Here is a 15,830-nt window from a genome sequence, read left to right as displayed (position 1 = left end):
CAGCTCGAAGGGCGCACATAAGAAAGTCCTCTGCGTGTCGCTCAGCCATCCCAATGCCACATCCTCTAGGAAGTCATCCAGCTGCTTAACCGAGGCGCCCGTTGTGGTATACAGAGCGCTATAATGTTCCAAAAACGTTTTAAGTATATTGTGCGTGTCTCTATGAGTGACGCCCCCGAATCCTGAATTTCCGTGACAGCGTTGGCACAACGTGGTTTTTTCACCTTTTGCGCCAGAATTTTTCCAGGCCTGACTCCTTCTCTATAATTTCTGGCCACCCAGTACTTACTTTTGAATTTCGCCTCCTTCTGCGCTTCTTCCATGTACAGGGACATTTTTTCCCGAAAGGCTATTTGTGCTTCTACAATGGAGGCTACCGCTAGTTCCGCTTCTAGCCGTTTAAGCTCCCTATCAAGAGCCCCACTCGTGGCCTGAATATCTTTAAGCACCCCCGCACCTTTCCCTATACAGTATCCCCTTTATTGTTACTTTAAAGGCCTCCCAAATCAATTCTACGCTTGTCACTGAGTCCTTGTTCTGTGCAAAAAAGTCAAGTATTTCCTCTCTAAGTTCTTCTTGAAAGACTGTGTCTTATAAAATGGAGGGATTCAATCTCCACGGGCTCCGCGGCACATTAAAGTCCGAGGATGAGAGCGCCAGTAACACCGGCGCATGATCAGAGTATGTTCTAGCAAGATGCCTTGTGTCTATTATTGATGGTGCAAGTCCTCTAGATACAAAAAAATAGTCCAGTCTGGCCCATGAGTGTGCCAGCGCTGTGAAGTGTGTACCCTCCCGTTCCAGTGGGTGTCTATGCCTCCAAGCATCTATCAAACAATAAGCCTCCTTGATGTCCTTGACCGCAGCCTGTGCTCTAGTGTAGTGATGTGGCGCTGAGTGGGATTTATCTGCACTGGGATTGTACGTGACATTAAAATCACCTCCCCAGACTACGTGTGTGACCTCTATTTCAAAAATCTTGGCCCATAGGCCATCAAAAAACCTGGGGTGATCCACATTTGGACCATAGCAACACACTAGTAGGACAGATTGTGTCCCCAGTCTACCCCATGCCATACAATATCTTCCATTTCATCGCATAAGGAGCCTGCCATTTGGTTTGGTACCTGCCTCTTGACCAGTATGGCAGTCCCACAGGCATAGCTCGAGTAGGACGAAAAAAGCCTAGTTTAAGCCCACTTACTTACAAAAGTAATTGGCCTATTACGCTGGCAGTGAGTCTCCTGTAGCATAGCAATGTGTATGTGGTGACGATCCAAGTATGATAAAACCTGTCTCTTCTTACGGGGATCCCCCAGGCCTCTCACATTCCAAGATAGTATATTAAGGTCAGTGTTACCCGCCCCAGACATCATTTCTACCAATCCACATCTTAAGCAATGGGGAACAATGTCGGGCCACCACCCTGCCAGCCTCCCACCTGTCAGTCTCATAATACTCATCAGTCTCTGGACCTCTATTCGTTGGACCACACAATTCGAAGACGATAAACTCTCAAACTATCCCCCGTGACCCCCCTCCATCCTCTGGCCCCTCCCACTGAAGCAACCCAATCTTGCCAGCACCCTTCGTCCATCCTCCCCCTTACCTACCCAATAAGAACATACAAAATGTAGTTCCACAAAACCAAGAACACTACCAAACATTAGTGGGTGATACGCTCCGGGGACCTACTCTAGAGGGCCTCACACGTTCTCCTCTCCCATGAAGGACCCCCGCGATGAAACACCAGGGATCCTCCACTGCGGGAGAGGTGGTCCAGAGTCCAATAATGGCCAACTACTGGTGCACATCCGAACTCACGTCCCAGTGTCATTAGGCTTTGTCATTCCCATACTTGCCACCTGTTCTTTGATTCTCGAGGTGTGGTCCTCGTCCACTCAGTGTGGATGTTCGTCTTCTCTGGCCGGTGATGACCTCTGCGATCCATTGCGGCTCTCTCAATCTCGGTTTTGCCGTTTCATTGATCGTAGGTATTCCTCCACATGGGCAGGATTGGTGAAGAATTTCTGTTTGCCCTGATGCGTCACACGCAGACGAGCTGGATATAGCAGGGCATAGTCTATCTGCGCCTCTAAAAGTTTTTTCTTGATGTCTATGATTTTTCTGCATTCTTCTTGCACCATGGGGGTGAAATCAGGATAAATTGAAAATGCATTTCCCTCGTAGGTCAATGTTTGTATATTTCTGGCTGCCCGTAGGGCCACATCCCTATCACGATAGTTAAGTAGCCGTGCAATGATGGGTCGGGGTGCTGCCCCCGGGACAGGTCGCGGGCCCAACGACCTATGTGCCCGCTCAACATTGAATTGCGGGGAGAAGGCATCTTGCCCCACAGCCTAAAGTAGCATCTTCTCTACATATTTCTCCATTTTGTCAGTGTTTGTGGATTCCGTAATCCCCACCACGCGTATGTTTGTGCGCCGACTACGCCATTCTTAATCCTCATTCTTGGCTGCTATAATCCTCAAGATGTTATCCATGCGAGCCAATTGAGTCGAGTGTCCAGCTGTAAAGTCATCATTGTCCGAGATACGCCTTTCTACTTCCACTATTCGTTCCTCATGTGCGTCCAATTTGTGTGCAATTGCATCCATCCTAGACGACATGCGGTCCACCTTGTCTACAACGGTCGCGAACCCTTGTTGCATTTCTTGCAATATGTGCTCCATGTCCACACCTTGTGATACAGTCGCTTGTTCTCCCCCTGTTGCTTCCGTGTCAGGCTGCCTGCTTCTGGAGCTGGATTTAACGGTCTCGAAGTTGAGTTTCAGCTGCCTGGTGTCTGGCTTGCCCATCGTGTCCCGTGGTGTTTCACTACGTGCGAAACAGGGAGTTCTGCGCAGCTTTTACGTTGTGTGTGTACACTCACTCAAGACGTGTCACCGCCTTGCGTGGCGAATTTTACGAACGCCTTCAACCAGCAAGCGAGCTTCTGGGACACCACTGCCACCCACTGTTCCTGAGGGGAGGAGGCCCAACCACCTAGCCACTTCAACTTGGTGATTCTGTGCCCGGCTCGTAGGGGCGCCACCCTGGCATCTCTTCTAGCGTTCTTCCCTGGCAGGCGGCCAGGCTGTGTGTTGCAACGTCGGTCTATAGGGCAATACTAGGGGCGCAGTGGCACCACTGCAGTGTTCCCAAATGAAAAATTAGCGTAACCTTCTGCACCCTGCCTGCACCGCCGGGGAGGCTCTGCTTCCTATGGTGGTCACCGGGGCGGCAGGCACGTGGGGAGGGAGAGGACTCCCCCACAATGGCCCAGTCCTCAGTGGCTGTCCCCAGGCAGCATCAGTGTCTCTCGCCAATCGTGGTGCATTGGTGGCCTAGTCTTGCCGCCCTCACCTCGACCGGAGGGGACCTCTGGTCTCAGCGCCGGGCATCAAGCGCACAGCCCCAGGGCAGATCGTTTCTGGCCCCACTCGTTGCTCTCCGCTGCTTTTCCTCACCCAGCTGGATCCTGGCTGCATTTCCGATCGGGCGGGAGTCCCGGGCCTTCAATGCTAGGCACTCCCACAGCAGTGTTGGGTACTGGGGAGCCGGAACAAATCTGGCAAGGTCAGGAGGCCTCCGCCGCCGCCCAATGCAGCCTCACATTCGCCCTCCTTCGCTGCAGCCTACTCAGCAAGTCTTGCGGCCCCTGACTGCACACAAGGATGAGCCCCCATTACTTGGCCCCCGCCACTCACCAATATGCATGTTGCAACGTAGTGGTAGCCGCGTTTTGTGCCGTGACCACCCTCAGCGCTGCCGCCTCCTCCCAGTCTCAAGGGTCGTCCACCGATGTTCTGGCTCGCCACACCATTAAAAAAATTGGCCCCCACGGTGTGCTGCACCCAGGACGCCGTCCTGCGTCAGCACCGGCCAAACAGGGCACAACTCCACCCAGGATCATGGGCTCCTCCGCTCCTCTCACACATCCACGGGGCCCAGCTTCCACTTTTCAAACCACGGGCTATCCCAGCCTCTCCTGCCGCCGTGCACTTCTGCCAGCCTGTCCCTCTGCAGCCGGTCAGATTACAGTCGGCTCCTGCCTGCGTATGCCACACCCGTTCCACTCCAAAGTTGTACTGAGTGTCCTTCAGGCACCAAGGTACGGATCACTCGCTTTTCGGACGCACACCTAAAGTCGTTAGGAGGATAATTACAGGATAATTATTCCGGACCTCGGGAGCCTCATGCAAGTGCGGCCATACAGATGTGCGCCCTCTAGCGCCCCTCCTGCTCGTGCATCCTTTTATATGGATAACATTACTTCCGCCCAAAAACCCGATTTAAAGTTGTGTCCGAAATATCTGCATCCAATATGTTCTTGCCATCCCCTTCCCTTCCACTACACCATTTCAATGAACTCGCACAGTTTTTTCATAATAAAGTTGTGACTATTCATCGTGAGCTTAAGTTGGATTCCTATTCTCATGACAACTTCATCTTTCATCTTTACCACTACTACTCAACTTTCTGACCATGCTGTGACTGTTCCCCCTGATTTTGCATCTGATGAATCTTGTCAAGTTAAGGCTTGGCTCACAATTGATTGAATTCCTTTGATAAATCTAATTGGAAACATCAAGTCTGGCTCCTCACTTGATCCTCTCCCTCCTTCCAAGCTCAGATGCCTGGATGAGCCTTCCCTTGAGGTGATTGCTCAGCTCCTCAATTCCTCCCTAAATCTGGGCCAGTTGCCTCGCAACTGGAAGCACACTCTTGTGCTTCCACTTGTGAAAAAGACTGGTTTAGATCCCCTCTGCTGGTCTAACTTCGGCTCTTCTTCTCTACACTTTTTCTAAATATTGGAAAACACATTAACTCTCATCTTTCTGCTCATTTGGCGAAACATAAGCTATTTCATCCATCTCAGTCGGGCTTTCGTCCTGGTCACAGTACTGAATAAGCTCTGTTGGGGGTCATGGAGGACCTTAGGCAGCAGCTTGATTGTGGTGGCTAAGCAGCGCTCATCCTTTCGGATTTCAGCGCTGCTTTTGATACGGTATCCCATTCCATTCTGGTGTAGCGCCGCGTAAGCTCTGGTATTGTAGGTGTAGCCTCGCAGTGACTGATTTCTTTTTTGGAGGATCCCTCCTTTCATGTCTTTTCTCACACCCTGAAATCTAACTCTGTTGCCTTGCCATCTTGAGTTCCGCAGGGTTCGATCCTGAGTCCTCCACTTTTTAAACTTTACGTTCGCCCTTTGGCAGACATTGCGGAAACATCTAGGTTGACCATCTTTTTATACGTTGACGATACGCAGATTATCTTTTCTTTATCATCTGCTCAATATCAAGATCCTTCTTCACTTAAACATGGTCTGTGTAACATCTCCTTGTGGATGTCCAGCAAAGCTTTCAGGCTAAATGGTTCTACAACGGGGGTGCTCATCCTGGGGAACAATCCTGAGCTTTGGGGAGACAGCCACTGGCCTGTATCTTTGGGACCTTTACCCACCCTAAGGTTAAGAACCTGGGATTTTCCATCGATAGCAAGCTCTCTCTCACTGCTCAGGTCTCTGGAGTTTCCTCGGCCTGCTTTGTGGTCCTCAAGAGGTTAATGAAAATTCTCTGGCTAATACCACCTGCTGTTCTGAGGATTGTACTGCAGTCTTTGGTGATCTCCAGGCTCGATTAGGGTAATGTATTGCATCATGGTGGGGACAAGACCTCTGTACGCCGTCTCCAGCTCATTCAGAATGCAGCTGCCCGCGTACTTCATAGGTTGCCTTGCCACGCCTCTGTCTCCCCTTTGCTCTATCAACTCCACTGGCTCAGGGTTGGCAAGCATATAGAATTTAAGGCTCTCTGCTACATGTTTAGAGCTCAGCACGGCCTGGCCCCCGCATACATACCATATCTTGTCAAGCCCTGTTGACCTTCACGCAATCTAAGATCTGCTAATCTTTTCCTTTTCTCAGTCCCTAGAGTAACGCTGGCCCGTATGGGTGGCCGTTCGTTTTCTTTCCTATGACCAAAATTGTGGAACTCTCTTCTGCTAGAACTCAGGAATTGTCAATCCCTCTTTGCCTTCTGTAAAAAGCTCAAGGCTTTTCTTTTTAGCCAGGCCTAATGCCAACTGAGCTTCGATCTCACTTGTTCTGCTGTCGGCGCCGGGAAACCCTGTTGGGTAGCTGCGCGCTTTATAAATCCTTAAATTAAAAAAACTGCATTATCTTTTCTATTTCAAGAATTAGGGTAATTCATTGATAGGCCTTCCTCTATGCCATGTGACACCCCTGTTTAGCTCCAGGTATTTTGTGAGGTTGTTTTCGAATATATTGCCATACAATGGAATAATCTACCACATCAACTACCACTTTTACCTGCTTAAGCAGTGAAAAGTGCCACCTCTCATATGCCGGTTGTGTCACTCATTCTGGAGAATTGCTGACAGAAACAGGATTATCGCTCAAAACAAAAGAAAGGGGGACCAGGAGCTAAATATGGTCTAGTGTCCATGCACCCACTGATAATCCAAAATCAATGAGGACACTGTTCCTAAAACCGGGGTGCAAATATGTCACCCTCACGGTGTCAAGAGGAAAATGGAAAAGAGAGCAGGAAGAAGCAAGAGAGGAGAGAAGAAAGAAAGAGGCAGTGGTTTCTGGATTCTGACATAGCCCTCCACATTGTGCCATTAAGACAAAGTAAGCCTAAAGCATGTGCCTGGATCAAGGTCTGTGGGGCCTTAAGATGTAGTTACTGTGTAATATGTCAATGTCCTAAATGTGATCCTATCAAAGAGACTTTGTCAAACGAACACTGAAATGTGCTCATTGGTGCTTATTGTAAGTCTGTGGCACGAGGTGGGGCATAAAGCCAGTCTCTTTTTGGTGAAAGGGAAAATATTTTTAATTGGGTTTTGGCCCAAAGAGAAAGGACAAAACCCAAGGAAGGAAGAGAAAGACAGAAGAGAGAAAGCAGATATGAAATGGAACCTGCAAGAGAGAAATAAAGACGCTATGTTGGTAGATGAAACAGACATGACTTACAGTTGGCAAAACCACTATAGGATGAAGAAAAACTTTGGTTTGCTAATTGCTTAGCAAGTATACAGACATAAACGTACACATATGATAAGACATGGGTGCGCAGTTAGAGTAATTAGGCATGACTACCGAACACAATTGTGTTTACTTCAGCTGCCTGATGATGATACATGGTGATGCACAGAAAAGCCTAGGGAGAGCACTAGTAGCAGCGCATAATTCGTAAAATACTAGTGCTGGTACCTGCAACTTTTATGAGAAGCCCATGGGCCGTGCAATTAAAAGCTGGTGCGTGAAATTCCAAAGCTGGTTGTCTCAAAACTCATGATGCACCTTAACTCCACTGACCCACATATGCCTGCCCATTTATTTCCTCTTGCCTATCCTGCTTCCTCCCTTTCTGACATTCTAATTTTTCTCTTTCTCTATCTTTCCACTTTTTCCCTCTTTTGCCTTCTTGAAGCAACAGATGCAAAACAAAATAAGTGCTGTTCCCCAAAAATAAGTGCTACTGCCCCACACCGGCAACCACTGGCTCTATTTAAGCACTGACTGGTGGAAGGATAATCTAACTTTGGGTATTATACAACTATCATGGGGCAATAAACGATTGAGCACAAGCAGCTCTCAAGAAGCAAGTGTTCTGTAGTATACTGCCCATACATAGAACTTTATGGCATCTTATAGTGTTAAGACACACAACAGCAGTTAGGCACGCGTGTTCCCAAAAAGTAGGTATAAGGCGTAGGAGACATATATCCCTGCTCAATGGCCAGGTGTGGCATAAAGGGGGGGCGGATGGAGCCAATATATTGTGTAGTGGGCGTGAGCAGCCTGAAAATATAGCTCCATAACTGGGGCCTCAAAACCCCATTGAGGCATGGTTGCGTCATGGTCCGCCATCCCACTCTGGGTCGTTTCTCGCCCCATGCTAGTCTGATGAGTAATGATCGGAGGGTATCGAAGAAGGGGCGTCCCGGGTTAAAGGGTATATTATTGAATATACAATACAATAATTAGGTAATACTATAATTTAGGTATTAGGACCATTTTCATCAAGGCCAATCTGCCAGCCAATGAGAATGGCATTGCGATCCATCGAGACACCCAGTTAGTGATGGTTTCAAGTGCAGTGCCACAGTTAGCGTAAAGCATTTCTTATTTATTTCTTGTTATTTTCACGCCTAGATATGTTATTTCCATTTCGCACAATTTGAATGAGAACTGAACAGTACTGGGCGTGAGCTGGAAAATCTGGAATTTACTCCAGTTGATCCCTACCCCGGAGAGGAAACCAAATCTGATAAATGCTCTTAGGATCAGTTTGAAGCTAATCTGTGGGTCCCGTAAATAAAGGGTGACATCCTCCGCATATAATGATACTAGCAGCCCGTCCCGACCTTGTCCGGGAGCAACAGGCTTCCCAAATCCCCGCCCGCCCCGACATTGACCAGCAGCCCGGGCCCCCGCCCGGCCAGTCCCCGGCCTGCCCCCACCCCCTCCTGCCCCGACATGGGTCCCCTTACCTCAGCCGCCGCTCCTACCTCCTGTCCGCTGCTCGCACCGCCGCTGGCCTCTCCGCTGCTCCTCACATCACCGCTCCTCCCCACGCCATGTCCGCCGCTCCCTTACCTCAGGCGCTGCTCCTCCAGCCTGTCCGTTGCTCGCACCGTTACTGGCCTGTCCGCTGCTCTTCATGTCACCGCTCCTCCCCTGCGCCATGTCCACCACTCCTCGTCGCGCTCCTGGACACCGCTCCTCCCCGCGCTCCTGACGTGAGCACGCACGTCGCGGCCGGCGCTACTTCGGAGGGACTACTTTTTTTTTATTGTAAATTTTTTTAAATAACGTTCAAAAAAAAAATTTATATAGCCTATAAACAGCTACACACCCTGACGATTCCAACGGTGTATCGGGTGTGTGGATTGGCGCTGTGGTTCCCGAGTTTACCCACCTCAAAGGCTGAAAGTTCTTCCTTTATTATAGTAGTATGGATTAGTATCTGATGTGAGGGGTCTGGTACAGCATGCTCTCCATGATGTTGCCGTACCTTGGCTGCGATGGGTTCGATGGTGATAGAAAAAAGCAAAGGGGACAGAGTGTAGCCCTGGCGTGTGACTCGCATAATGGGGGTTGGATTGGAGTATAGACCGTTAATCTGTGTAATGGCCTTAGGCCAGACATACAGCAGCTTTATCCATGCCAGGAATGGCTTGGGAATGCCCATTTTACCCAATATTATGAACATGTAATCCCATTTCTCCTGCGCTGATCTCCGGGTCAATGTCGTGTAGTAATGCGAATGTTGTGGTCCCAGGGCCTTGACGGAATGCAGGCCCATATTGCGGCCCGGATTTTGTCCTCCGCTCTAGCGGCAGACAGAAACTCTCTGTGAGAGTTGTTGGTCCACCCAAGAGCAGTGTCCTTTAAGTAGGATGCTATGTCAGGAGGTACTTTTCTATGCGTGCAAGTTTTGCATAGTCGGCAGTCAAAATATTAAGGATCTCCTACGATTAGATATGCCTAGTACTTTCCTCGTCCATTATTTACAAAATCTGATTAGCGAATCTAGGGGGTCTGGTTTCCTCGGACAGAGTTCTGCCGGGCTGCCTGCCTTCTCTGAATGATCTGGCCACATGATATTTAGATTGGAATTTAGATTCACGTTCCGCCTTATTGGAATATTCAATTAGTAGATCTTTAAGCTGAACCCTTCTCTTTGGGCTAGGGGCAGAAGTTTGGAGCTCCTCTGTTTTTTTGATGTCTCTTTATAGTCTATTTAGTGTTACCCTGATGGAACGTAGGATCCCTCTGCTTTTGGCTATACATAGCCCCCAAATGGTGACTTGAAGCTTTCCCATACACATGCAAGTGTTGAGACACTGTTTTTATTGCGAGGGAAGAATTGAAGAATTTCCCGCTGTATTTCTTCACAGAAGGCTCTATCTAGCAAGGTTGTGGGCTGGAGTCGCCAGGAACGATATGGAGATTCATTGTCCGGCGGCTTTAGTCTCATGAGCAAGGGGGAATGGTCTAGGGAGGTTTGCGCCAAGTGCGTCACAGCCTGGATCCAAGTGTTAAGTCCCTTCGACAGTAACCATAGGTCTATTCAGGACCAGCTGGAGTGCACACTAGAATAGAAGGTGCCTTCCCCTCACGATGGATGGAGGGACCTCCAGGGGTCAAATAGCTGGTGATATGTCATGATGCCCGTGAGGTGTTTGGTTGATGTGAGGATGAGGTGCCATGTGAGCAATCGGAAAAAGAGTCTAGTGTTAAGTTGAAATCAGCTCCCCATATAATGAAAGTGGAACCTATTGCTAACATGCAACCCCATACCATGTCAAAGTAGCTGGCATCATCAATGTTGGGGATGTAGCAACTAACAAGGGTTACTGTTTGTCCCTCTAATCTGCCCCACATCACGATGAATCTGCCCTGTGTATCTTGTAGTGTCCCTAGAGGGCAGTATCATATGCTATCTTTGATGAGGATTGCTGTGCCTCTAGCATATGTCGAGTAGGAGGAGAAGCAGCTGTGTGCTGCTCATTTCTTTCCAAAGGTGGGTGCTGCTTTACGGTCCAAGGGTGTTTATTGCAACATAGCCACCTGCATTTGGTGTCTTTCTAAGTATCCTAGGATCTGCCTGTGTTTCCGAGGGCCTCAGAATCCTCAAATGTTCCATCTCAGGAAGTGTACACCTGGGTCTTGTCTGCTCTAGGCTCCGCTATATCTGTCTTGTCCTCTCTGGGACCGGAGGGGTCAATGTGTTCTGCCATGGTGAGTTTGTATGGATCGTTCTCTATGCTTTTGTAATTGTATGTGCTCAGTAATAATCTGTGCAGCACTGCTGTGTGTATCAAAAGTAAGACTGCCCCCCCACCCATACCTGCAGCCCAAACCTGTAGGTAAATAGTATTCCTCCCAAACCCCCATTATGTGTTCTGCCTGAAGTGTTGTGCAAGGATAGATGTTTGCAGGAGCGAGGATGCCCGGGAAGTCATTATTGCTTGGCGATTTCATTAGTCCCGGCAGTACCACCCATGCAGGCTCCATCAGGGTCCGTGTTTAGCCATTCCCCCAGGGCCGGCGCATATTTTCAAACCGATTAGCAATGAAACAAGGAATGCAAAGTCCTGCCAGTGATGCAGGTGACCAATTCCATACAATGACCTGGCCTTAGTCTTCTTCAGGAGCAGGTGGCGTCCGTCGGGAGCAAAGATCACCATCCCGAGTTATGGGTGACCGTCTCTTAACAGTTTTTAAGAAATCTTACACTTGTTGCAGGGTGTTAAAGATGTGTGTCATCCCATGGTAGGGGATTCACAGACTGGTGGGGTAGAGCATCAAGTACTTTATGTTGGTTTACTGGAGTTTCCGCTTGACTGGTAGGAACTTCCTGCACGCTACTTGTACTGTCGCGTCGTGCTGAAGTCTGGGTAGATCGAGTGCTTGTTCACTTCGTAAACCAGTTCTTGCTTTTCCCTTGCTAGTCTCAGCACCGTGTTGTGGTCTTTGTAATTGAGTAACCACACCAGTATGGGCCACAGAGGCGTGCCCCATGGAGGTCTGGCTGCAAGTGAGAGATGGGCTCTCTCCACCACTAGAACTCTGAAGATTGCTTCCGCGCCAAAGATCCCAAACAACAGTCATTCTACACAGTCCACCATGCAGCCAGTTGTGTTAGACTCCTGGATCACCACTATAAGCACGTTGTTCCTGAGTGAATGCCCCTCCAAGTCTTCAGTCTTTGCAGCAATAATTTTTAACAGTTTATCCATCTCTTGGAGATGTTCACAGCAGTCAGAGGAAGAGTCTTTGAGGGTGGATATCAGCTGTTCCGTTTTGGTAATGCGGCCATCATGCTTCTCCAACGTTTGTGTGATGTAGTCCATGTGCATATTCATGGTGTCCATTTTAGACTCGATAGAAGTGAGGCTTTGGCACATCATGAGGAGAAGTTCTTTTATATCTGCATCTTGTGGGGTAGTAGTGCTTTTCCAGGCCGGGAGTTGGAGTTTGGCCTGTTTGCCATCCGTTGGACCCATGATTTTCCCCTCTACGTGGTATGGGCGGGCACGGTATGCCTCTCAGGAAGATCAGGATGCAGCGGCTAGCTCTGCTTGTCCCTCAGGGTGTGCAGATCCCACTCAGGTCAACAGGTGCCAGTTTGTGCCTTCGGGCAGCTCTACAGGCCAGTTTGTGCCTTTATGCAGTTATTTATGTGAGCTCTGGCTCTGCCACAACCCAACTCTTCACCCTCCGCCTTGATTCTTGTGTTGCTGAAGAGGGCCCGGCCCACAAAAAGCAGCGTGTCTTGCTTGAGATTTTGCAGGTAATGTCCACTTCAGCCTGTCTTACCGAGTATTACAAGACAGCAAGGCTGCTCTGCGCCCCAGGATCAAGGCCTCACCATTCCATGCGCCACCTCCCGGTGCTGTACAGGTCGCATAGGTCTATCAGCATCCTTCTAGCAGCGCGTCTGAACAGGGTTCTCCACTTGCCCCCTTCAGGCCCCAGGTGAGTGTGCAAATCAGGATCAGGGAGCCTGCTGCATCAGCAATCTCGCAACTCATATTAAAGTGGCCCTTCACCTCAGCCGAGGCCCAAGGTAGCTCAGGGGAAGCAGCATGGGCTCAGCCTGGCTCAGCCTTAGCGTCGGAGCAAGCCTACCTCAGCTGGTCCCGATCTCACTCAGCGGGCGACCCTCTCCCCGTAGTGTAGCTCTGCATTGGGCGGCTACTGGTTCCTGGCGGTGGTACAGCCGGAGTCTCTCCGCAGCAATTCCATACAGCAGGGCAAGGCGATGCAGACCCGGTTAGGTCAATCACGTAGCCGCCATCATGAACAGCCGTAGGCTGCAAAACAGGGATGCTCTGCGAGTGATCACTTAGACTGTGTCAGCGAGTGGCACTCTTCTCATCAGCTCCCTGGTGAGCCACGTTGGGCATAACGTGTTTAAAGGCAGTTTTTGCCACTTTAGGAAGGAGGATTCTGGCGGTTTATGGTCCTGGGCTATCAGAGCCTCACTGCAGTGTGGTGATCTTGTTCGTTGGCTCTCAAGAGCCCCCTAAGTAATGCCAGTCCATGTAAAAAATGTGTGACATGCTGTGGCACATGGGAAGAAGGAAAAGTGTGGTGTAAAAATGATTGTGTGTAGTATACTTAATCATGGTTATATATGGTGCACTGGTCATAACTGAGGGAAAAGCATATGTTTTTACAAGGGTTCTAACCCCACCAGGAGAAATTTGTTTTTTTAATATTTCCCTTAATTTTTCTACTTTACCGAAATGAAAGATGTCCCTTTTTTAAATCCCCCAAAATAGGGTCTAGGGAGATTTGTGGCCTTTTTAGTCTAGCCAGTGCACGTCAGACATTTTTTACATGCTGTGGCATGTGGAAGAGGGGCAAGGTTTGCTATGAAAGAAATCCCTTAATTTGTGGAATGAGAGTTTGGGGATGGTTGTGTAAGAAAACTAAATGCATGGGCCAAGTGCCAGAATGGGAGGAGGGAAGGGCTCTTTGTTTATAAATAAGGAAAATCAAGTGTAGATTTGTGGCATGCTGTAAGAAAACCAGGATGGAAACAGAAAAGGGACATCACCCTTTTTCCAAGACACAAAAGCTTTGGGCTGAGAAAATCTATGCAGAACAGATGGTACAGGGGCAGTTCACAGGGTCTATGAGTGTTTTTTTTACAAGGGTTCAAACTCCAGCTGGGGAAAATCGATTTTTTTATTTGTTTACATTTTTTTTCTATTTTACCCAAATGAAAGATTCCCTTTTGTAAATCACCCCTAGCAGTGTCTGTGAGATCTGTGTCCTTTTTAGTCAAGCCAGTGCATGTCAGAGATTTGTGACATGCACTGGCACGTGGAAGGGGGGGCTAGGTTTGCCATGAAATAAATCCCTTAATTTGTGGAATACGACTTTGGGAATGGTTGTGTAAGAAAACTAAATGCATGGGCCAAGTGCCAGAATGGGAGGAAGGAAGGGCTCTTTGTTTATAAATAACGAAAATCAAGTGTAGATTTGAGGCATGCTGTAAGAAAACCAGCATGGAAACAGAAAAGGGACATCACCCTTTTTGTAGGACACAAAGGCTTTGGGCTGAGAAAAACTATGCAGAGCAGATGGTTCAGGGGCAGTTTACAGGGTCTAGGAGTGTTTTTTGACAAGGGTTCAAACCCCAGCTGGGGAAAATCGATTTTTAAATTCTTTTCAATTTTACCCAAATGAAAGATTACCTTTTGTAAATCATCCCTAGCAGTGTCTGTGAGATTTGTGTCCTTTTTAGTCAAGCCAGTGCATGTCAGAGATTTGTGACATGCACTGGCACATGGAAGGGGGGGCAGGTTTGCTATGAAATAAATCCCTTTATTTGTGGAATGAGACTTTGGGAATGGTTGTGTAAGAAAACTAAATGCATGGGCCAAGTGCCAGAATTGGAGGAAGGAAGGGCTCTTCGTTTATAAATAACGAAAATCAAGTGTAAATTTGTGGCATGCTGTAAGAAAACCAGCATGGAAACAAAAAAGGGACATCACCCTTTTTGAAAGACACAAAGGCTTTGGGCTGAGCTAACCTATGCAGAACGGATGCTACAGTGGCAGTTCACAGAGTCTATGAGTGTTTTTTGACAAGGGTTCAAACCCCAGCTGGGGAAAATCGATTTTTAAATTCTTTTCAATTTTTTTTTCTATTTTACCCAAATGAAAGACTATTTTTTGTAAATCACCCCTAGCAGTGTCTGTGAGATTTGTGTCCTTTTTAGTCAAGCCGGTGCATGCCAGAGATTTCTGACATGCACTGGCACGTGGAAGGGGGGGCAGGTTTGCTATGAAATAAATCCCTTAATTTGTGGAATGAGACTTTGGGAATGGTTGTGTAAGAAAACTAAATGCATGGGCCAAGTGCCAGAATGGGAGGAAGGAAGGGCTCTTTGTTTATAAATAACAAAAATCCAGTGTAGATTTGTGGCATGCTGTAAGAAAACCAGCATGGAAACAGAAAAGGGACATCACCTTTTTTGAAAGACACAAAGGCTTTGGGCTGAAAAAATCTATGCAGAACAGATGGTACAGGGGCAGTTCACAGGGTCTATGAGTGTTTTTTGACAAGGGTTCAAACCCCAGCTGGGGAAAATCGATTTTTAAATTCTTTTCAATTTTTTTTCTATTTTACCCAAATGAAAGACTATTTTTTGTAAATCACCCCTAGCAGTGTCTGTGAGATTTGTGTCCTTTTTAGTCAAGCCGGTGCATGCCAGAGATTTCTGACATGCACTGGCACGTGAAAGGGGAGGCAGGATTGCAATGAAATAAATCCCTTAATTTGTGGAATGAGACTTTGGGAATGGTTGTGTAAGAAAACTAAATGCATGGGCCAAGTGCCAGAATGGGAGGAAGGAAGGGCTCTTTGTTTATAAATAACAAAAATCAAGTGTAGATTTGTGGCATGCTGTAAGAAAACCAGCATGGAAACAGAAAAGGGACATCACCTTTTTTGAAAGACACAAAGGCTTTGGGCTGAAAAAATCTATGCAGAACAGATGGTACAGGGGCAGTTCACAGGGTCTATGAGTGTTTTTTGACAAGGGTTCAAACCCCAGCTGGGGTAAATCAATTTTTAAATTTTTTTCAATTTTTTTTTTCTATTTTACCCAAATGAAAGATTCCCTTTTGTAAATCACCCCTAGGAGTGTCTGTGAGATTTGTGTCCTTTTTAGTCAAGCCAGTGCATGTCAGAGATTTGTGACATGCACTGGCACGTGGAAGGGGGGGCAGGTCTGCTATGAAATAAATCCCTTTATTTGTGGAATGAGACT

At 47.9% G+C, this 15,830-nt stretch overlaps 1 protein-coding gene across 1 annotated transcript in view; it reads left to right on the top strand.

The window, feature by feature from the left end:
* Positions 1-12,083: 12,083 nt before the first annotated feature.
* Positions 12,084-15,830, top strand: part of LOC147700541 (uncharacterized) — a 180,334-nt gene continuing 176,587 nt past the window's right edge. The window contains exon 1 of the mRNA XM_086929119.1: positions 12,084-12,335. Within this exon, the coding sequence (XP_086785245.1) occupies positions 12,084-12,335 (252 nt within the window). The remainder of the gene's footprint in view (positions 12,336-15,830) is intronic.

This window comes from Lissotriton vulgaris, chromosome 7 (genome assembly GCF_964263255.1).
Source record: "Lissotriton vulgaris chromosome 7, aLisVul1.2, whole genome shotgun sequence".
Lineage (NCBI taxonomy): Eukaryota > Metazoa > Chordata > Amphibia > Caudata > Salamandridae > Lissotriton > Lissotriton vulgaris.
Note: the sequence above shows the minus strand (reverse complement) of the source record. Positions and strands in the feature narration are given on the sequence as shown.